The sequence below is a fragment of the Peromyscus leucopus genome, chromosome 5 (assembly GCF_004664715.2).
Source record: "Peromyscus leucopus breed LL Stock chromosome 5, UCI_PerLeu_2.1, whole genome shotgun sequence".
Lineage (NCBI taxonomy): Eukaryota > Metazoa > Chordata > Mammalia > Rodentia > Cricetidae > Peromyscus > Peromyscus leucopus.
The window spans coordinates 106,890,794-106,912,765 of record NC_051067.1 but is presented as its reverse complement, the minus strand read 5'-3'; the positions used below and the strand labels follow the sequence as shown (position 1 = coordinate 106,912,765).

At 42.8% G+C, this 21,972-nt stretch overlaps 1 protein-coding gene across 2 annotated transcripts in view; it reads right to left on the bottom strand.

The window, feature by feature from the left end:
• The window catches only part of Cbfb (core-binding factor subunit beta), a 46,599-nt gene extending 32,468 nt beyond the window's left edge, over window positions 1–14,131 (bottom strand). For both annotated transcript variants that reach the window (XM_028854302.2, XM_028854301.2), the window contains exons 1-3: window positions 13,767–14,131; window positions 13,442–13,528; window positions 5,806–5,922 (exon numbers count right to left, since the gene is read on the bottom strand). In XM_028854302.2, the coding sequence (XP_028710135.1) occupies window positions 5,806–5,922; window positions 13,442–13,528; window positions 13,767–13,844 (282 nt within the window). In that variant the 5' untranslated portion in view covers window positions 13,845–14,131. The remainder of the gene's footprint in view (window positions 1–5,805; window positions 5,923–13,441; window positions 13,529–13,766) is intronic.
• Window positions 14,132–21,972: the final 7,841 nt, after the last annotated feature.

Below are 21,972 nucleotides of genomic sequence, written 5' to 3'. Positions count from 1 at the left end.
AGCTTGAAAGCTTAACCAGCTCTAGTTCCTGTTTTCATGCCTTATATACCTTTCTGCTTTCTGCCATCACTTCCTGGGATTAAAGGTGTGAGTCACCAGGCCTGGCTGTTTCCAGTGTGGCTTTGAACTCACAGAGATCTGGATGGATCTCTGCCTCCAGAAGGCTAGGATTAAAGGTGTGAGTGCCACCATTTTCTGGACTCTATGTCTGTCCTGTTCTCTGACCCCAGATAAATTTATTAGGGTGCACAATATATTAGGGAACACAATATCACCATAAGGGATGGTTCAGTAGTTAAGAGTACCAGTTATTCTTCCAGAAGACTAAGATTCAATTCCTAGCACCCATGTAGCAGCTCATAATATTCTATAACTCTAGTCCTTGGGAATTCAATGCCCTCTTTTGGCCTCTTCCATGGGCACCAGGAACACAAAGGGTGAAAAAACTTACAAGCAGACAAAACACCCATACACATCTTTTCTTTTTGTTTCAAGGCTAGCCTGATCCATATAATGAGTTCCAGGTCAGGCTGTCCTCCCCCAAAGTTTTTAAATACTTCAAAACAAAAATATACAATATTATGTTCTAACCTGAACTTACATAAAGCATCTATTTTTAGGTAACTAGTCTGCTAACAGACCTTCCTTATTATAAAGACCTTTGGTTGGAAAAAACCCAAAACATCAAAACCTTCAGTTTTGGGGGAAAATTGAGTATGTGTGTGGGGGAAAGGGGGGTTGAACCTAGGGCTTCACAAGTGCTAGGCAAGAGCTCTAAAACTGATCTACATCCCCAGTTCTCTTTTTGCCTTTTGAGACAAGGTTTCCCTAAGTTGCCCAAGCTGACCTTGAACTCACTTTGTGGGTCAAGAAGGCCTTGAACTTTTGATACTCCCACCTAGGCCTCTGGAGAAGTTGGGATTATAGACCTCCGCCAACAGGCCTAAGTGAAAATATTCTTGCTATCACATAAGCAAAAGATGAATAAAAGGGGCTATTTTCTGAAGCTATTTTTATAAATCACAAAACTGTTTTGAATACAACATTATTGTTTCCTCTTTACTAACATTGTAAGCTGTTCTGAATTCACTAAATTTAAGAATTATTATTGTGGCTGGGCTCCAACATGGCCAATGATCCCATCACCCTGGTATTCAAACCCAAGTGTAATAATCCCCTTCTCTGTTGAATGTGGCCTAGACTTAGTGACTAGCTGCTAATAACTAAATGAGACACAAATGACTCGGAGAAGTAGTCATAAAAAGCATGGTGACTTCATTCACTTTCTCAGTACAGACAAGCACATGTCTTGAAACAGAAGTCATATGAGCTTAGAAGTGCAGCCTTTGGCTCTAGACTCTCTTTAGAGATTGTCCAGTTCTATCTAACAGTTTAAATGTAACCTCAAGAGAGAACCTGACCTAGAACCACACAGCTACAACAATCCCAGATTTGTGTAAAGGAGTCTGAGAAAACTTTTGGAGTGGCTGAAATATTACCTTAATCAAAGTAGCATTTATATGTATGCATACACTTGTTAAAGTAAAAATTACGCTATTGAACTAGTACACTTTATTATATTTAAACTACATTTCAATAAAGTTGATCTTTTTCAAAGGTCACTGAACTCTTGAGATAAACAGATGAAGGGTCACTTTAAAAAGCAGTTTGTTAGCCAGGCAGTGGTGGCACATGCCTTTAATCCCAGCGATGGGGAGACAGAGGCAGGTGGTTCTCTGTGAATTCAAGCCCAGCCTGGTCTACAGAGTGAGTTCCAGAACAGCCAAGGCTACACAGAAACCTTGTCTTGAAAAGAAAAAACAAAACAAAACTCAACAAAAAAATCACCACCCACCACCACCACCACCACCACCACCACCACCACCAAAAAAAGCAGTTTGTTAATTAGCTTTGGGAGTTCAAAGTACGAGGTAAGGAAACAGAAGCTATAAAAAGAAGCAACCCGCATCACAAACCCTACACTGAGCAAACCTGCTTCTTCCTCTATCCACAGCCCTTCCCATCATAGATGATGGCAAACCCACATTTCCAGTTGTTCTAGCCAAAGAGGTGGAGCTGTTCTTAACACTCTTTCCCACCCACTACATCCAATTTATAAACAAATTCAGACAGTTTTATTTCAGGACACATTCACCTCTCACTATACCACCACTGCCTTGCCAAGATTACTTAAACAGCCAAACTGGTTTCCCCACTTCACTTTGGCCCTTACAATCTATTATCAATCTAGAATGCAGAGTGAATCTGTCAAAACCTAACACAAACCATATCATGCTTGGAACCCTGAAACCACTCTCAATTTCACTCAGAATAAAAGTCACTGTCAAGCCAGTTGTAATGGCTCACACACCTATGTCCAGGATATTGAAAACTGAGGGAAGAGTATCAGAAGTTCAAGGGCAACCTTAGCTATATAGCAAAGTCAAGATCAGTCTGAGCTATATGAGACCCTGACTTTAAAAACTAAAACAAAATAAAACAAATAAACCAGGGGAAATTAAAAAAATAAAATAAAAAAAAAAGACCACCACCTTTGGGCACGTGAGACTGTTCAGTGGGTAAAACCCTTGTTGCCAGGCCTGATAACTAGAGTTCAATCCCTAGGACCGATATGAAGCACAGATTCCCACAACCTTACACATGTATATACACAAATAAAATTTTAACATTTTCCTTTAAAAAAAATCTGTCAGTCAGGAGGTGGTGGTACATGCCTTTAAAGTCAGCACTCAGAAAGCAGAGGAAAGTAGATCTCTGAGTTCCAGACCAGCCTGGTCTACAGAGTGAGTTCCAGGATAGCCAGGGCTACAGAGAAACTGTCTTGAAAAACCAAAAGTCATTTTAACAGTCTACCGTGGTCACATTAAGCAGCTCCGTATTTTAATTCTCTTATCTCATCTTCTACTCCTGTCTTAGTCTACTCTAGCCACCCTGGCCTGCTTGCTGTTTATACAGTATGTAGTGCATGCACCTTTACAATGTTTTTTTCCTTGTCTAGAACACTTCCCCCAGATGACTGCACAGCACATCATTTACTAACCTTCTTTAGGTTGCTTCTCTACCAACACCACCTCTTTAAAACTACAAATGTTCCTGGTCACTTACCAGTTAAGAGAAAAGAGATGACTAGGTTAAAGCAATGGAATTTACAAACCTGTAATCCCAGCACTCGGGATGTATAGGCACAGAAGGATCACGAGTTCAAACTAGGTGGAAAAAATATGAGATGATACTCATTTGGTATCTGATAAAAAATGGCAAATAATTAACGTTTGGGAAAGTTCTTCCAATTGTCTTTTTGGTAGTCAGCCTTAGGCCAGTGAAGACAGAAAGTCTAAAGATAATAACAAAGCATAAAAGGGGAGAAAGAAAAATATAAGATTCCACAGGCTGAATGCCATGGATGAGAAAACCTAGGTTAGTATTCCTTTTTTAAACCAACCAGAGTACTTTATCTTAGCAGTATGCAGCAATATGCTAGGAGAGTGCTGTTTGCTTTCTGCCTTTCTTTTGGTGAGTATAGGTGATGGCAAAACTATATCTGAAAGAAACATACTGATTTTTTGACTAGCTTTACCACATTCTTGGAATACAGCCCCACTTACCTGTTTAGCTCTTTTGACATTACAACTAGAGGTGAATAGCTGTAAGAGAGAACTCAAGCCTGTAAAACTGGAAATATTTACCATCTGCCCCTCTTTTAGAAAAACTTCTACAAGTATTAATAAGATGTAATTTTTTTTAATTTAATTTATTTATTATGTATAGTGTTCTGTCTGCACGTGTCTCTGCAGGCCAGAAGAGAGCACCAGATCTCATTACAGATGGTTGTGAGCCACCATGTGGTTGCTGGGAAATGAACTCAGGACCTTTGAAAGAGCAAGCAGTGCTCTTAACCTCTGAGCCAGACCTCTCTAGCTCAAGATGTAAATTTTTTGATACCTAGCACCAGTTTTATCATTTGCTACTGAAATTGAAACATCATAAATACTAATTTTCATTTTTCAATTAAGCAAGTTAATATACAATAAAGTAAATTGTGTAAATATTACTCATTGCTTTCAAAATCCTGCGACCTTTCCCTTTTCAATCTAAAGATTAGCTGGTTGCCCATAAAAGATCAAATCTAGTCAGGTAGTGGTGGCTCACACCTTTAATCCCAGCATTGGGAGACAGAGGCAGGTGGATCTCTGTGAGTTAAAGGTCAGCCTGGTCTATATCCAGAGTTACGAACAGAGAAGCCCTGTCTGGAAAAACAAAACAAAAGATCAGATCTAAACAAAATCTTTCATTGTGCTTAAAACGGATAAATCTTTTAGTTAGTGTTTATATGCTTATATGCTGCTACTTCTTTTTTTTTTTTTTTAAGAGTTACTTTATTATTTGTGTGTGGTGGGGTGCAGATGTGTCTGAACACCAGACGCCAGCTTTTCAGGAACCAGCTCTTTCCTTCCATTTTTTGTTTTTTAGGCGGGATCTCTCCTGTTGTTTCTGCGACTGTGATACTCTACCAGCTTCTGGTGGACTCTATCTCCCACCTTGTGGTAGGAAGGCTAAAGCTGTGACAACAGCCACAATGGGTTCTGAGGATCCAACTCAGGTCATCAAGGTTGCCAGGCAACATTTTTACCTGCAGAGCCATCACCCCAGCATTGTTTTGTTTTGAGATAGGGTCTCACTGGAGCCAGGCTGATTTGGGAATTCATTAACAAGTCCAGGAGCTGCCCCCCAAACTAAAAAGGCAAAATCTGCCAAGCCATACAAGAGTTTATGCTATTCATGATGACACTTAGAAAAATAATTTAGCAAGTTGCTAGAAACAGGTATGGTAACATACTACAAGCTGGGTGTGGTGGCACACACCTGTAACCCCGACAGTCCAAAGTAGCGTCAGGAGGATCAAAGAGTTCTAAGGTAGGCCACGGCTACAAGAGACCATATATCTCAAAAGAAAAACAAAAAAACGCCCCAGAAAAACAAACAAGCAAAACCCCCAAAACACCAACAAAACCATCCTACAGAGAAAGTATGAGAGAAATATTGAGTATACAACTGGATATAAAAGTTCATAAAATCAGTTGATTTTAAAAAAATATTTTTTATTCTTTGAAAGTCTGACTCCTTGATCAAAGATCAATCTAAAATACCATTTATTAAATTTCTATCAAGTAACATAATACAGATTTTTAGTAGCTATCAATGTAAACATGGCTACCTATATTTTTATAACTTTAGCCTCAACTACTAACATAAAAATTGTAAGGTATTTATTTGAATTCCCAGAAAAGTTTTTTTTAAAATAAATAGAAAATATTTTCAAGTAGAAGTTTACTTATGATTTTCTTAAAATCAGATTTGCTACATTAACAAAATACCTGTAATTTGTTTGTAAATACAGAAAACATTGAGCTTTCTTTAAAAAAATTCTCAAACATACAGTTTTCCCCATTTTTTCTCTTTAGTTCATTTTTCACAGGACTATCACAATATATTTTAGTAGACACAAAATATGTCTTATTAACTTTTAAAGAAATTAAATTTTGAATATTAAGTGTAGAATATTATTTTCCTATAAGTTAGAACTTATCTCGATAATTATTATATCTATAAAATTAGGATCAAATATTATAAAAGTCATGAAAATCATTTTACATTCTTTTAACATGAAAATAAATCTGATCATAGGTCTGGGTAGTCAGATAATAATCTCCTTATTAAAATGCAAATAATTAGACAATAATAAAACAATCCACAATACTTGAAATTGAAAAAGGTATTTCCTACCTTGCCTGCTTCTCTTTCTAAGTCGACATATTCCCGGCTAGGTGTCTGTCGCTGTTCTCCCTGCCAGCTGGCCGGAAAAAACTGGAGAGACAGATTGGTTCCTGTGGCCACAAAAGCCTTTTAGAAAAATCAATACAAACAGGATCAGGAGCAGGACATTACATAAATTATGCAGGCAGTCATTTATTTTTACATCAGTTTATGTCTTAAGCCAAGCAGCACCGAGAATACTTAAAAGTAAAAAACATGCACTCATCATTTTTCTTAAGTATTAAGTTACAAACATCTGATTCCATTTTAAGGACATTTGCCATTGGCTGCTTAAATATAAAATCAGACATGGAATCAATACTTTCTTTCAGGTCATTTTTTTGCTGACGTTAGGAACTCACATTGCTGTGTCTAACCAAAACCTCTATCCTTGGATTTAAAAACTTCATTTTCAAATGTGAAAAAATCACTCATGATTTAAAATTTTAAAGAATATCATAATTAAAAGTTGTATAAATGGGATATTTTAATTTTTGATTCTTTGGCTCAAGAAAATATGCAACCATGTGTAGTGCATTTTAAAAAACCTGCAGTATTTAAGTACATTTTAAAGCATGAGTTTCAAAGCCCACGAAAAAAACCATACTAGGAGGCCAGGTGTGATAGTGCACACCTTTGATTCCAGCAGCACTCAGGAGACAGAGGCAGGTAGAGCTCTGTGAGTTTCGAGGCCAGCCTGGTCTACATACTGAGTTCCAGGACAGCCAGGGCTACAAACTATAATCCTGTCTCAAAAAAAAAGATGGTACAGCTCAATACACAGAACAAATCTAAAACCATCTTCAAAAGTATCTTCTTATGCAGCCTCTGAGCAATTTAACTCTTATTTCCCCAATAAACAAACAAAACCCTAAAATACCACTATTTCCTTTCCAAGAGAGATTTAGAAAGAAATGAGTAAAAATCGCATTTCCAAAAAATACATTTTTGATCTGGAGAGATGGTTCAGCAGTTAGAGCACTGGCTGCTCTTGCAGAGGACCCGGGTTCAATTCCCAGCACCCACACCGTGGCTCACGACACCTGAAACTCCAGTTCCAGGGGATCTTATGCCCTCCTAATAAATAAGCCTCTGTGGGAACTTCTCACACACACACACACACACACACACACACACCACACACGCGCGGCGCACAGGCTTGCATACAGAGATAGATGAAATGAAAACAAAACAAAAACAGAGTGTCTTGACACAGTCAGGCAGCATGGCCCAAACCTGACACCCCAGCTTTGAAACCCATCTAGAAAAATAAAAAAACAAAACAAAAAACCCCCAACATTTTAAGCTGTGCATATTGGCACATGCCTTTAATCTCAGCACCTGGGAGGCATAAACAGGCAGATTTCTGTGATTCCAAGGCCCCCGTGGTCTACATAGTGAGTTCCAGGACAGCCAGAGCTATATAGTAAGACCCTGACTTGCGGGGGTGGGGGGGTGGTGGATCATTTTAGGGGCTGGAGAGACAGTTCAGTTTTTTTGTTTGTTTGTTTTTGTTTTTGTTTTTTTTTTTCCCGGGACAGAGTTTCTCTGTGTAGTTTTGGTGCCTGTCCTGGATCTCGATCTGAGCTAACAAACATCCGCCTCCTGAGTGCTGGGATTAAAGGTGTGGGCCACCGCCACCCCGCAACAGTTCAGCTCTTAAGAACACTGGCAACTCTTTCAAAGGACTAGAATTTGATTCTCAGCATCCATATGGAGGCTCACAATCATCTGTAACTTAACTTCCAGGGGATCCAATGCCCCATTCCTACCTATGTGGGCACCAGGCAATCACATAGGGCACAGACATACATGAAGGCAAAACACCCATATACATTAAAGTTTTAAAGTCATCTATGTATGAACTTCTCTTTGCTGGAAGCATAGTTTTATTCTGCTAATTAAATTCTGAAGCATTCATTGTTTCTAAACATAATCTTCATTTGAAAGCAAGGGGCTCACGTTCGGGGGGATTTGCTCAAAGTTACTAGATAATGAATTTTCCTAACAGTTCCCCTGAGGAATAACAACTTCAGAAGAAAGGGGTCTCACTACGCAGCCCAAGCTGGCCTTAACTAATATTTTCTCTCCACCTCCTATTTATTTCTATTACTGGTACTATAAGTACATTTCATCAGCCTAACTGTTCAACCTCTCAACTGGGCAAGTTGTACTCATAAAAGCCCTACCAGCATAAGTCCAAATGAAAAGCAGATTCATGAATTCAAGTTCATCTCTGACTACATATTAAATTCAAAACCAACTTGGGCTCCATGAGACCCTGCCCAACCCCATCCCCTCCAAAAAATGAAAACTAGAATTCTAGAAGGAAATCTGCCTAGGCTGTATGATCTCAGTTTCCTTATTTATTAAGCTGCTTAGAAAAGTATCAATAAGCACTATATAAATGTGTACTGTGCCGGGCAGCGGTGGTGGTGGTGGACGCCTTTAATCCCACCACTCAGGATGCAGAGCCAGGCGGATCTCTGTGAGTTCGAGGCCAGCCTGGTCTACAGAGTGAGATCCAGGACAGGCTCCAAAGCTACAGAGAAACTGTCTCAAAAAAAAAATAACAAAACAAAAAATTTCTTAATAAATGTGTGCTGAATAATATAAAAGAAACAATCCCTCCCTCCACAGAATGCCCTAAAAACTCAGCACAGAGCTCAGACCGCTCAAATTCAAGGCAGTCCTTTTGTCTCAAGTACCCAAGTCCTGGGTTCACAACCAGGAGCTTCATGCTAAGCTTTGTCTTTGGAGACTATATCTTGCTATTTTCCCTACGCTGTCTTCAAACTCCAGGGCCTAAGTCACCTTTTTCACTCAATGTCTCCAGTACTGAAACTACAGGCACAAAGCACATACACAGCTCAAGAGAAACTACCAAGAAGAGCTAACTTTCTTGGCCTTAGATAACATTTTCAGAGCAGAGAATTGGCAGGTTAAATCCAGCCCAGGAAACCTGTCTGTTGACAGCTGTGTTTACTAGTGCCCTAAGTCAGCTCTGTGCTGGACACAGATCCTATTACCTCACTTCCTATTTGAATGGCAATCTCAGACTTCCTAAGGTGGGTGTTGCTCACACCTGTAATTACAGCAATCAAGCAGCAGAGGCAGAAGGATCATGAGTTCCAAGGCTAGTCTGTATTACATGAGTTCTTGTCTCAAAACACAAAACAGGGGCTTGGGAGATGGTTCAGTAGATAAAGGTGTTCCTGCACAAGCCTGACAACCCACATTTCACCTCCAGTATCCACATGGTGGAAAGAAAGAACTGATTCCATTAAACTTCCCTCTGACTTCCACAAGCACACCATTCATGTGAGAGTGGGTGCCTGTGTGCTGTGTGTGCACAAATAAATAAATAAAATTGTAGTACTCAAAAAAGAAAAGTTTCTGCTTCACTAACTTCATGCCTATTATCTGAAGATTCTTCTCATGAGGATGAAAAGTGGCAAAACTAATAAGCAAGTACTGCAACCCCATCTTTTTCTTCCCTTTTATTTTTGAGACAAGGTCTCATATGTAGTTCTAGTTAGCCTGATTCACCATGTAGACCAGGCTGGCCTAAAATTCACATTGATCTATCCTGAAATCTAGGATCAAAGGCACAGACCACCTTGCCCAGCAAAACACTAGCTAATCCATTTTTTTTTTTTTAAATGAAATACCTACACTTATGAAAGAGTTAGGAAAACTCTGAAAGCATTAAAACAACACACTTTGTTTTAGAACCCAACATACTTACCATTTGAATTTCAGGATTAAAAGTATTAGTGTGAAAATGAAAAAAAAAAATGTATGCATTAGAGGCAGGAGGATTAGGAGTCTGAGGCTAGCCTGTTACAAAGTGAGAACCTGTCTCAAAACACACACACACATATACACACACATACACACACACACACACACACACACAGAATTAGCTTTTACTTTTCTCACAATAATCATAACTCCCACAAGTCATTTTTCTCTTAATTATTTCTTGTATTATTAATAAAAAAGACATTTCCAACATGCTTATTCTAAGAATTAATGAGCAGGCATGGTGGCACACATCTTTAATAGTAGCACTCAGGAGGCAGAAGCAGTTGGATCTCTAAGTTCAAGGTTAGCTTGGTCAACAAAGCCAACTTCCGCCACAGCCAGTTCAGAAGACATAAATTTCAGGCATTAAATTTTATCACCTCTAAATTCAAAATTCAGATAATCAAATATCTTTGATACAAAACAAAAAAATTATGATTTTTTTTATTTATTTAGAAGATACTCAGAATACAGTCTCTATTTCTGTGAGCTGAAGGTCCTGGGAGTTTTCTTTGGAAGAGGGCTCGGCATGACCTCAACCACTGGCTAGAACAGCTCTCTCTAGCCAACAGGATCTTGTATTTATATGTAAGGCAAAAGGATCAATTCAATCCTCAGCTACATACTGAATTTGAGTCCAGCCTGGGCAACTTGAAAGCCTGCCCACCCCCACAAACTCATCAAAAATAAATGAAGGTAACATAATCATAGTCAAAAAGCACAAAGATCACAGGTTCAAAGCAACTTAGTAAGGCCCTCTTTCAAAGTCTAAAATAAAACTTTTTCAAAAGGGCCATGGATACAGCCCAGGTATACAGAATATTTGCCTAGCATGCTAAAGACCTTAGAGTTCAAGTCTTAGTACTAGGGTGGGGAGAATAGGTAACAATTAATTAAAAGGTAAAAAATAGAAAGAGAAGGAAATGTGAAATTCCTTCCCAAAGACAAATAATTAAATTACTTAACAAAGGGCCCATAAGAAGGTAAAGGTACTTATACAGCCAACCTGCCAACATGAATTCAAACCCTGGGACCCACATGGTGAAGGAAAGAACCAATATCTCTAACTTATGCTGTGACCTCCACTCACTCACCATGGCACACATACTGCCTCCTCCACTCAATCAATTAATGTTAAAAAAGAGAAATTAAACAACTAATTACTTGTTGTGAAGCCCAGTCCCAGGGGATACATTTACAAAATGTTCCTGCACCTAACCCTCAGGGAACACTGAAGAAGGGAAGGGGTAGAAAGACTGTGTCTCCAGTAGAGTCAGAAGCTACACTCATAAAATCTCACCAACACGACTGGGCAAACATGAGCTGAACAAGGATGACACTGGACATGCCAAAGTGGATGGGGAAAAGCCCACTAGGCCTCAATCCTACACAAAGAAGTGAGGCAACCAAGGGAAGCTGGGATGCGGAGAGGTGGTCTTCCCCAGGGAAGAGCACACCAACTGGCTGTCCAGCCCTGAAAACATACATACAAATAATATTGTATGGATGGAACAGGTTATATTCAGAAACATATATATTTATATCATATATATTCACATATAAAATATATGTACAAACATAAGAATAAAATGAAAAAAAAAAGGCTGTGAATTTGAAGGAGAGTGGGGAGGGGTATATGGGAAAGCTTGGAAGGAGGAAAGAAAGGGAAGGGAGAAATGTAATTATAATCTCAAAAAACCCAAGAATATGGAATAAAAACATATTCATTCTCATTCTCTCTCTCTCTCTCTGATGGGTTTTTCTGTATATCCCCGGCTGTCCTGGAACTCAATGTGTAGACCAGATTGCCTTCAAACTCAAGAGATCTTCCTGTCTCTGCCTCCTGAATGCTGGGATTAAAGGCGTTTGACACCACTACCCGACTCAATCTACCTTTCTTAACTTATAAAATTTTTCAGAAAATAAACAAAACTTATTAAAATTTGTAAGCAGCTGGGGGTGCTTCTCAGTTGTACCAGGCATGGCTAACACCTGTAATCCCAGAACTTGGGAGGACCAAGCAGAATTGTAATTCATCCAAGGTTATATATATCACGAGTCTAGGTTAAATATGACCTTTTCTCAAAGAAAAACAGAAAAATAAAATTTGAAGAATCAAATATTTAGCCTAGAATGTCTAATTCACTCTGAAAGAAATTTATGACAAATAACTATAACACTGATATATCACAACATTAAAATACAGCTGTTTAGATATACTATGCCTTGAATTATTATGCCCAATTTATAATTACATGCACCAACCTCTGATTGGACAAAACAAATAAATTCTACTGGCTATGCATCACTGCATTAAAAAAAAAATCAACTCAGCTTTAAAAAACAGTAATTTATTTGTATCTTGTTCTTTACATTTAACATTGGTAACATCCAGGAAATTCTTCATCAAGTACACCTACCATCCACCTTTTGCTTCCGAAATGCAGGAAGCATGCCATCATCACTGGACCACTGAAGAATTTTCTTCTACCACTCAGAGCCAAAACTAAAAAGCATTTCTAATGCCTTTTTCAATCATGTAACTATCACAATTACTCAAGGAACCAGATATGGGTTGAAAGCGGCAGGCTTTCTTTTATAAAACACCTTAATGATCAAATAGTTAACAGCTCTTGATATAGCTAATTAGAGTTATCCCACCACCAACTCAATTCCAACAGCTTTCATTTTAAATACTAAAATAACCTTTAAAAATAAATCTGGTTTCAGTGGCCAAAAGTTGACTGAGTTCATGATATGTGAATTACACCTCAATTAAAAAAAATGTGTGGGGGGATGGAATACATTCATCAATAGTTTTGTACAGTTAACCTGTATTCAAATTGTACCTTTGCTTCAAGTTTGGGCTAAGGCAATAGGTCTGTCACTGAGCAATGAGCAAATATTAAGATTCCATTACACGGTGCTTCAACTAAAAAAAAAAAAAAAAAAAAAACAAACAAACAAAAAACCCAAACTGAAACCTAAGAATCTCTTTCCTATAGTTTCTTCCCTTTGTTGCTTCCTAACCAACCCATCTGAAGAGGACAACTAAGAGACAAAGAGAAGAACTAGGTCACTAATATTTTTCGACCCAGGACTTGATGAGTAGTAGGCTTCAAACATCAAACAGGAGCCTCTAGATCAACCACGGGTTTCGTTTCATAGAGGCAGACAATTCTTTAGGGACTCCAATACTAAGAGGGACATGTTTAGGTTAGAAAAAAAAAAGAAAAGAAAAGAAACGTTTCTTTCAGACTCAACATTCTAAGAAAAGAAAATGGTCCATCATTGGGGCCTCCCCCTCCCCCTCCACTATTAGGACGACAGATAAGTGGAGTAGATTTACTCTCGGCTGCATTAGGAGATATCTTCCCATATAGATTTACCAATCTCGCTTCTCAGAAACAAACTATCGCTGACCCCAAATGATCCTCTTTACGAAGGGGTGTATTCTTCCTACAAACACTCCGATCCCTGATCGAGGTCACGGGCTAGGCGATAACCTTTGCCAGGCTCAGGTTTGACTTCCTCTCCGAGAGAGCCGAGCCTGCACGGGAACCACTGACCCTCGCAGCCGTTCAGGGAGAACGCGTGTCCGCCCCGGGGGTCGAACCGCTCGGGTCTGCTTTTTTTTGCCGTGCGAATCCGGACTAGGAAGTGAGACTGCGCCCGCTCAGTTCCGGGAGCCGCAGCGTCCGCGGCGCGGTCCGGAACCCGCCTGGGCCGCGCGCAACAAGTGACTGGCGCGCGCCTGGGTCCCCGCGGCCTCCCCGCGCCCCCGGGCCCGCCGACTTACGATCTCCGAGCGGCCGTCGCGGCAGGCGTTCTGGAAGCGTGTCTGGCGCTCCTCGTGAGGCCGGTCCCTGAAGCCCGTGTACTTAATCTGCAAGGCAGAGGTGGCCCGAAATCAGGAGTCAAATCCGCGGCGGCGGCGGCGCCCGCCCGCTCCCCGCCGCTCCGATAAGGGCAAGCAGAGTCTGCGGGCGGACTGCGGCCGGGGTGAGATTACCCCTCGGCCGGCTCGCCGCCTCGGGCCTCCCGGGAACCAAGCCGCTCAAACTTTTCTCCGCCCGGGCCCACTCGGGGCGCGCCAAGGCCTCCGCGCCTCCCACCCGCCTCACCTCACACTCGCGGCTCAGCTTCCTGAAGAACTCCTCGTTCTCGAACTTGCTTCTCTGGTCGGGGACGACGCGCGGCATCTTCCCGCCCTCAGGCCGCGCCGGCCGGCCGCGCTCCGGGCTAGCGCGGGCACCCGCTGGCGGGCTCGGTGCTGACCGGCTGACCGCCCACCCGCGGCGTCTGGACTCCCGCTGCTCTTTGTTTCAGGAGCCCGCCCGCGTGGGCTCCCGCTCCAGGGAGTCTGAGGTGCGGCCGTCTGCTTGAGCCCAACCCACGCTACCGCCGCCGCCGCCGCCGCCTCAGCCGTTGCTTGCAGCCCGCGCAGACACAGCTCCAGCCTCCCCCGGCCGCGGCCGCCACTTCCTCTCGCCGCCCCCCCCCTTCTCTCCCCACCTCCCCGCCGGCCCCACCCCTCCTTCTCGCGCGCCCGCCCGCCTCAAACTCTAGCAAACAAGACGCACCATTCACAACTCCACGACCCGCGCCGCGCATGCGCCACCCACCAGCTTGCGGGGCCGCTGGGTTGCAGTGAAACCCGGCTCCTTCCGCAGCACAATCTCCTTGCTCTGGCCTGTCCGCGGGCTTCTCAGCGAACAGCCGCCCAGAAGGGATCCGCCCCTCCCTTAGCTACTAGGAGCGGCCCCGCAGACCCTTTTTTCCTGCCCCTTTCTGGGCTACCTGGAACTTGGCTCCCTAGCCAGCCACGCAGAGTAACCCCAGATAGCAACTTGAATTCGAGGAAACTTAAGTCCTTGAGGACTTTGCATACTTCACACAGTCTGGGAGGAATGTGGACTGTGCACTGAAAGGTGGAAGTAGACATCTAGCTGAATCATGGTGGAAAGTTGGTGGCTGTTGGAGCCAGGTGGGCATTAATGAGTCTGTCTGCAGACGAAGGTTTCAGACAAGTACCACACCAGTACTTGTAAGAGACTCAGATTAGTAATTCCCAAAATGCACTCCTAAATTCATAGCGTTAGTATGAGAGTGTTTATGTAGGTCTAGCACATCATTTAAAGAAAAACAGTCTAAATTATATATAACCCGTTGCCAGTCTATATTTTTACCCAAATATGGAGTCAAGTACGAAAAATATCTGCAAGCTCTAGAGAAGTCATTTAGCCAGAGCAGAAGAAAGTCTGGATTTGCAACAGAGCTTGATCTAAAGTTGATCCTCAATAAATCCCGATCCTTAAAATTCCAGTGTGTCAAAAGTTCAGTTCAAAGCCGGGCGGTGGTGGCGCACGCCTTTAATCCTAGCACTCAGGATGCAGAACCAGGCGGATTTCTGTGAGTTCGAGGCCAGCCTGGTCTACAGAGTGAGATCCAGGACAGACATCCAACTCCCCCGCCCCGCAAAAAAAAAAAAAAAAAATTCAGTTCAAGGATGGCAAATAGATGCCAACTCTGACGGCAGCTGACCAGATGCTAACCGTTGTGAGGATACACCCAAAGTCACCAGAATCAGTTCTGAGGCCAGTTGGCAATGCCTGCTTGAATACAGATTTTGGCAGAATTTTACAGCCAGTCCAGTTCAATCTTATTTTATAGATAGAGACCTAAACTTGGGTAAACAACTGCCGTAGTTTGCCAAAGACTGTCCTTGTTTTAACAGTGGTCCACCCCTGCCCAACCCCATGAAGCTGCTCAGTCCCCATAGGGTGGCTGACCATCTTAACCGAAGTCTGGAGAGTTGATTGCCCAAAGTCAAGGGTTTGTTGTTGGGTTTGTGTGTTGTGTGTGTTACTTTTCTACTGCTGTGATAAAACACCATGTTCAAGGAACTAATAGAAGAGTCTTTTGGGGCTTACCACTCCAACAGGTTAGGGTCCATGATGACGGGGCATGGTTGGCAGGAGCAGGAAGCTCTGAGGGCTCACATCTTTTTGTTTGTTTGTTTGGTTGGTTGGTTTGTGGAGACAGCGTTTCTCTGTGTAGCCCTGGCTGTCCTGAAACTCACTTGGTAGACCAGGATTTGCCTGCTTCTGCCTCCAAAGAGCTGGGATTAGAGGCATGTGTTGCCATTGCCCAACTGAGGGCTCACATCATAAATAAAAAACATGAAACAGAATAAGATCTAGGAATGCCCGTGGCTTTGAAACCTCAAAGGCGCCCCCCCCCCTCCACATACTTCCTCCAACAAGGCCACGCCTCCTAAACCTACCCAAATAATACTGCCACTGGGGATTAAGTATTTAAACATCTGAGCCTATGTGGGACATTTCTCATTCAGACCACCACAGCCTGGGTGATGTAGTTCAAACCCAGGGACTCACCTGAGCAAGTGCTATACCACTGAGCTATATTTCCAGCCTTCATAGTCAAGTTTTTTTTTAGCAGTCAAATTTGTAGGCAACATGTACTTATAGCCCCAGATACTTCAGCACTGTGGCGGGAAGATTTCTTGAGCTTAGGACCTACACCCCCCCCCCAAAAAAAAAGAAAAGAAAAGGGGAGGGGGAGGAGGAAGGAGGTCCTGTAAGTTGATGGTTTTGAGAGTCATACTCTTTCCATTGGCTGATATGGAATCAGCTCCTTCCTTCCTTCCTTCCTTCCTTCCTTCCTTCCTTCCTTCCTTCCCCTTCCTTCCTTCCTTCCTTCCTCCCTCCCTCCCTCCCTCCCTCCCTCCCTCTCTCCCTCTTTCCCTCCCTTCCTCTTTATTTTGTTTGTTTTTGTATTCTGGAACAGGGTTTCTCCTCACCACTATGCTCAGCAAATCAACTCCTTCTTAGGACAGACATCTCCCACCACATCCCCAAGCCTGTACAATGGATATGTGTACATGAATAGAAAGGGTACAGTTGTAGATAAAAACAATAGCTACTACTGGGCGGTGGTGGCGCACACCTTAAATCCCAGCACTCAGGAGGCAGAGGCAGGTGGATCTCTGTGAGTTCAAGGCCACTCTGGTCTGCAGAGCAAGTTCCAGGAAGGGCACAAAGCTACACAGAGAAACCCTGTCTCGAAAAACCAAAAAAACAAACAAACAAAAAACAATAGCTACCGATGAACCTTCAGCTATTTCACAATCTTCCACTGTGGCCTCTTTTCATTTATTTATTTATTTGTTTGTTTGTTTTGTTTATCAAGACAGGCTTTCTCTGTGTAGTTTTGGTGCCTGTCCTGGAGCTCGCTCTGTAGACCAGGCTAGCCTTGAACTCACAGAGATCCGCCTGGCTCTGCCTCCTGAGTCCTGGGATTAAAGGTGTGCACCACCACTGCCTGGCTTTATTTATTTTTTAATGTGTGTGTGTGTGTGTGTGTGTGTGTTTGTGTGTGTGTATGTGTATGATGTGTGTGTGTGTGCACGCATGCCATGGCTTGTATGTACAGTTCAGAGGACAACTTTGTGTAGTCAGTCCTGTAATGCCACCTTTACTTGGGTTCCAGGAATTGAGCGCAGGTCATCAGGTTTTCACACAGCAAGTGCTTTTGAACATGCTGAGCTCTCTCACCAGCCCTGCTCAGGGCCCCTTTCAATTGCAAGGGACAGAAACCCTATCCCAACAAACTTAAAATTAGAAGAGGTCATTTATTTCAAGTATACAAAGAGGAGTGTAAATGAACATCATCCCGACAGTAAGGACTCACTTCCGTTTCTCCTTTCTCTTCACTGCTCAGTTCTCAGAGGCTTTCTTAGGTGGCTTCCATTTCCTGGCAAAGGATGGCATCAGCCACCCTTCAACTTCTTGAAAATTACAGGGAAGGACTTTGATTGCTTGTTCTGGGTTCACATAGCCTCCCCTCTGTAAAATCATAATGTCCAGACAGATGTACTGATATAATCTATCTGTTTACATTCTATGCCTATTCATCAGGGTTTGAAGGCCTGTGATTGGCAGCGCCAGAGACACTTTGATAAATTGAAAGAGAGGGAAAAGCAATTTTCCTCAAAAGAGGGAATGAATGAAAATGTGTTACAGGACCACTAAACAATTTGTATCAGCTGTATCTGGCTGCAGTTTTTATTGATTTTGTTGTTGTTGTTTTTCAAGACAGGCTTCTCTGTCTTGAACTGTCCTGGAACTCCCTTTGTAGACCCGGCTGGCCTAGAACTAATGGCGATCCATCTGCCTCTGCCTCCCTAGTACTGGGATTAAAGGCATGTGCCATCACTACCTAGCTCTATTGATTTATTTTTAAGATGGGCTCTCATCCTCATGACTTATTTTGTAATAAAAAATGCCCTTGAATTTCTGCTTTGTCTGCTTCTACCTCTCCAATGCTGGGATTGCAGGCATGAGCCATCCATCTATCACACTTGGTTTATGTGGTGCTATGGATGGGACCCAGGGCTTTGCTCATGTTAGGCAATCACTCTATCAAATGAGTAACACATTTCTAGCCCCAAAGCAGCCCACTTTTATTAGTGCATGAATATTTTGGTCAAACTGATAGAAAAATTTCCATAGGCAAAATACTTGACAAAACTAGCATTAAATGTCTGACACATGGGTTAGGAGGTAAGTGAGGCAGCCTTCACCCAAGGCAGATCTGAATTCCTCACAGGAGTAGGATCTTTTACGCATCTACAGCATCACCCTCAAGTCCCCAGTCCAGCCAAGACAATCTTTGTGCACAGGGCAGCACAGTCATTGTTAAGCAAGAAGAGACAGCATGGTTCTCAGTCAACAAGACCTGTCTGCTAGTGTAGGGGCTTATTGCTGGCATTTTTGCTGCTGACCCTCATGTGGGGGTGTTAGTGAATAAGGCGTATCCCATGTGGTATCAGCCAGCACCACCACGTTCTGTTTAGGTAGACATTTGTATTGCTTTCCGTTTCAGCCTCTGAAAAGTGACCTTAAGAAAGCACCAGTGCTCTACAGTGGGCTCTGGTGGGCCTACTCATTTGCATCTCATCTTGGCCTCTTGTTTCTAACAATAGTTGTTTCTTCCACTGGAAATCAAAGCGGAAACTTGGAAGGATGACCCAGTCCTGTAACACTAGACTAGTACTCGGAAGACTGAGGCAAGAGGATGTTAAGTCCTGGGCCAGCTTGGGGGTACTGCTACACAGTGAAACTGTCAAACCAAACCAAAACCAAAACAAACAAACAAACAAAAAAACCAAAGCAAACCAACCAACCAAAACAAACAAACAGAAAAAGAAAGGAAAAGAAGAAAAAAGAAAAGAAGCCGGGTGGTGGTGGTGCACACCTTTAATCCCAGCACTAGAGAAGCAGAAGCAGGTGGATCTCTGTGAGTTTGAGGCTAGCCTGGTCTACAAAGCGAGTTCCAGGGTAGCCAGGGCTACACAGAGAAACCCTGTCTTGAAAAACAAAAAAGAAAAACCCTGTCTTAAAAAACAAAAAAGAAAAACCCTGTCTTGAAAAACAAAAAGGAAAGAAAGAAAAAAAAAATTAATCTCCATTAGTGCCCTGAAAGGAAAAATAGTATCAAGGTCAAGGGATCTGGACCTAGGTGGGTGTGAATGCAGGGAACACAGAGCAAGCCAGAGTACTTTAACTGTCAGCTGGATGGGGCTGGGGAATGATGTCCTTTGGGAAATAGATGGCAAAATCTGTCCAGCAAACCCGGAATCACTGCAGCCTTTGGCAACTCCAGGCCACAGGGTAACCCACACTCAGCATGGTCTGGCATCTGAGTGGCCTGGTCCGGGAAAACACTGCTGGGAAACAAGCTATTGGCTCTAGGAACTCTCCTCAGCTGACCTCTGTATGCCATTTTAGTTGCTTTAATTTTTTTTTTTTTTTTGCTTATTTTAAAAATGGGATTAAAAGAAATTTATAAAGGAAAATTTCATCCAAATGAGGTACATTTAGGTCTGTACTCCTAACCGCTTTGGCAGCAGTCTGGTTGAGTATAGATTGATTCACACTGCCCTGTGAAGTTTGCTCAGACCCAGTTCTAGGAGGCCCATGATGGCAACCTGGGAGTGTCTTTGTGCTGCTTAGAAATACCCTTCCCATCCCTCCCCATCACTAGTGATTCCTCTGAAGCTTTGTTGCCTGGGACTTTCTTAGGCATCTAACTAGCTCAGGGGCCCCTCTGCACTTTTCCTACCTTTCTGTCTGGGTAGTCACTTCCTGGGACCCCAGTCTGATCTCCAGTAGGTGAACAGAAAACATACACTAGGGATACTGGGGAGAGAGCTCCATCAGAAGAGTGCCTGCCGTGTAAGCATGAAAACCTAAGCTCAGGTCCCTGGAAGCTACATTCTTAAAAAGTGGGGCCTCAGAGCTCATCCTTGTAATCTTAGTGCTGGGTATGCAGAGGCAGGGAATCCCTGGAACTTGCTGGCTGGTCAGAATAGTTGAATTGGTAAGTTCTAGGTTCAATGAAAGATGCAAAGAATAAGGCAGAGTGCAACTAAAGAGGACACCGATGTCAACCTCTGGCCCATACATTCACACATGCCAATTTATATCCCTGCACACACAATGTACACACAAAGAAAATGACACAACAGTGCTGGGCAAGGATGGAGAAACTTTAGTTGTCTAGCCCAACTATGAAACTCTGGCCTGAGTGTTTTAATGTCCCTGTCTCAGTTCATTCACACAACCACTTTCTAAATCAGGTCTTGTGTGCCCGTCAGGTAGATGAGGAAATTAGAGTGAAAAAGCATTAAGCTAAATTACAAGACTCTGACCCATTAGATTATAAGCACTGAGTATATCGTTTTCATTTACTCCTCCATACAGTCCTGCAAGTTTGACATAAGTGCACCTATTCTACAGATGAGGAAACTGAGGCTCAGAGGGGCTGAATGATCCCAGGACTGTGTGAGTTTATGTTTTGAGATAGTTTCTCTGTGTTATCCAGACTGTCCCTAAATTCTCAATCCTCTTGCTTCAGCTTCCCAAGTGCTAGGATTGCAAGTATGTGCCACTACCCCTAAAAGGATTATTACGTGTGTCCCGCCCCCCCCCATACACACACTGGTGCTGGGGTCCACACTTAGGCTCTTGCACTTGCTAGCCAAGCACTCTACCACTAAGTTAAATCTCCAGTTTCAAAATGGTCTTAACCATGTCCTTCTCTGCTGGTGGAGATGGTGAAAGTCCTGCCTATACCGCCTATGGAGCTGCAAACTCATAGAAAGCTGTAGCTGGATCTCTCCTACTGGAGTATTCGCCATGTCCCAGAGACCCCTTAACCGTTTAACACCAGGGTCCTATTGTAAGCCTTTGTAGGAGATGCAGCTCTTGTGTTTGAGGTTATTCATTCCTGCCCCTGAACCCAGCTGTTTGTCCTTCTTTGTCTTGGAGAGTCAAGGCCTAGTGGTCTTGCCTCCCCAAGTCCCACAGAAGGGATGGCTTTATCTGGATCTGGTACCTGAGCTCCCCATATCCGACTTTCCAGGTCTCTGCCTTTGTCATCTTCTTTCCTAAGGAAACAGTTTCCCTTCAGTTTCTGAGGAAATATTGTACCATCTTGAAACTTGGATCTGAGCCACAAATGAGACTTGAGGGAAAGGAAGAGAAATTGGTGACTGGCACCATGCCTAAACTCCTGGCTCCACTCAGCTTCTAGGTTTTAGAAGGCGATGGGCCAGTATCCAGGACAAATGTGTCATCTGCCTGAGTAAGGCAGTTTCCTGGGCCCTTAACATCCTTTTTTTTTTTTTTTAAATGTAGAACTCACATTCCATAAAATTTGCCCCTGGGCCCTACAGAGTTTCTCTTTAGTTCCAAAAGTATTTTCCCCGTTCAGCTCTCTTGCCACCCTCCCCCACCAGCTCAGCTCAGCCATAGGGAAAGGAAAGAGAGCAAATTTACCCAGAATAGAATTTCTTCAGTGTTGGGATCAATAAACCCTTTTGCTTAAAAGGAACCAGATGATTTCATCCTTGTAATTACAAGGTTGACGTTTGCAAATCTTGCCCAGGCTCCAAATGAGCCTCTTTGTCATAGGCGGTGGAGGGATTTGTCTGGGTGACTGAGGATGGAGAGGGAGCCTGGTGTGGTGGGAAGAGGTCCTGGCTCGGGTCAAGAGGCCCGGCTGATCTTATGGGGCTGCATTGACGCTTTGTCCCCTTCCCCCACCGACTTCTGGCAAGTGATGGGAAACAGACTAGACAGGAGGCTAGGGAATATCAGCCATGAACTTGAACCACACCATGCTCCTACTTAAGACCCCTCCCCCAACTCTCCTGTTTTTTTTTTTTTTTTTTTCTTGGCAGAAAGACAAAGGCCTTGAGCGTAGCATTCCAGACCCCAGACAATCTCTCCTTTCCTTTCCAAC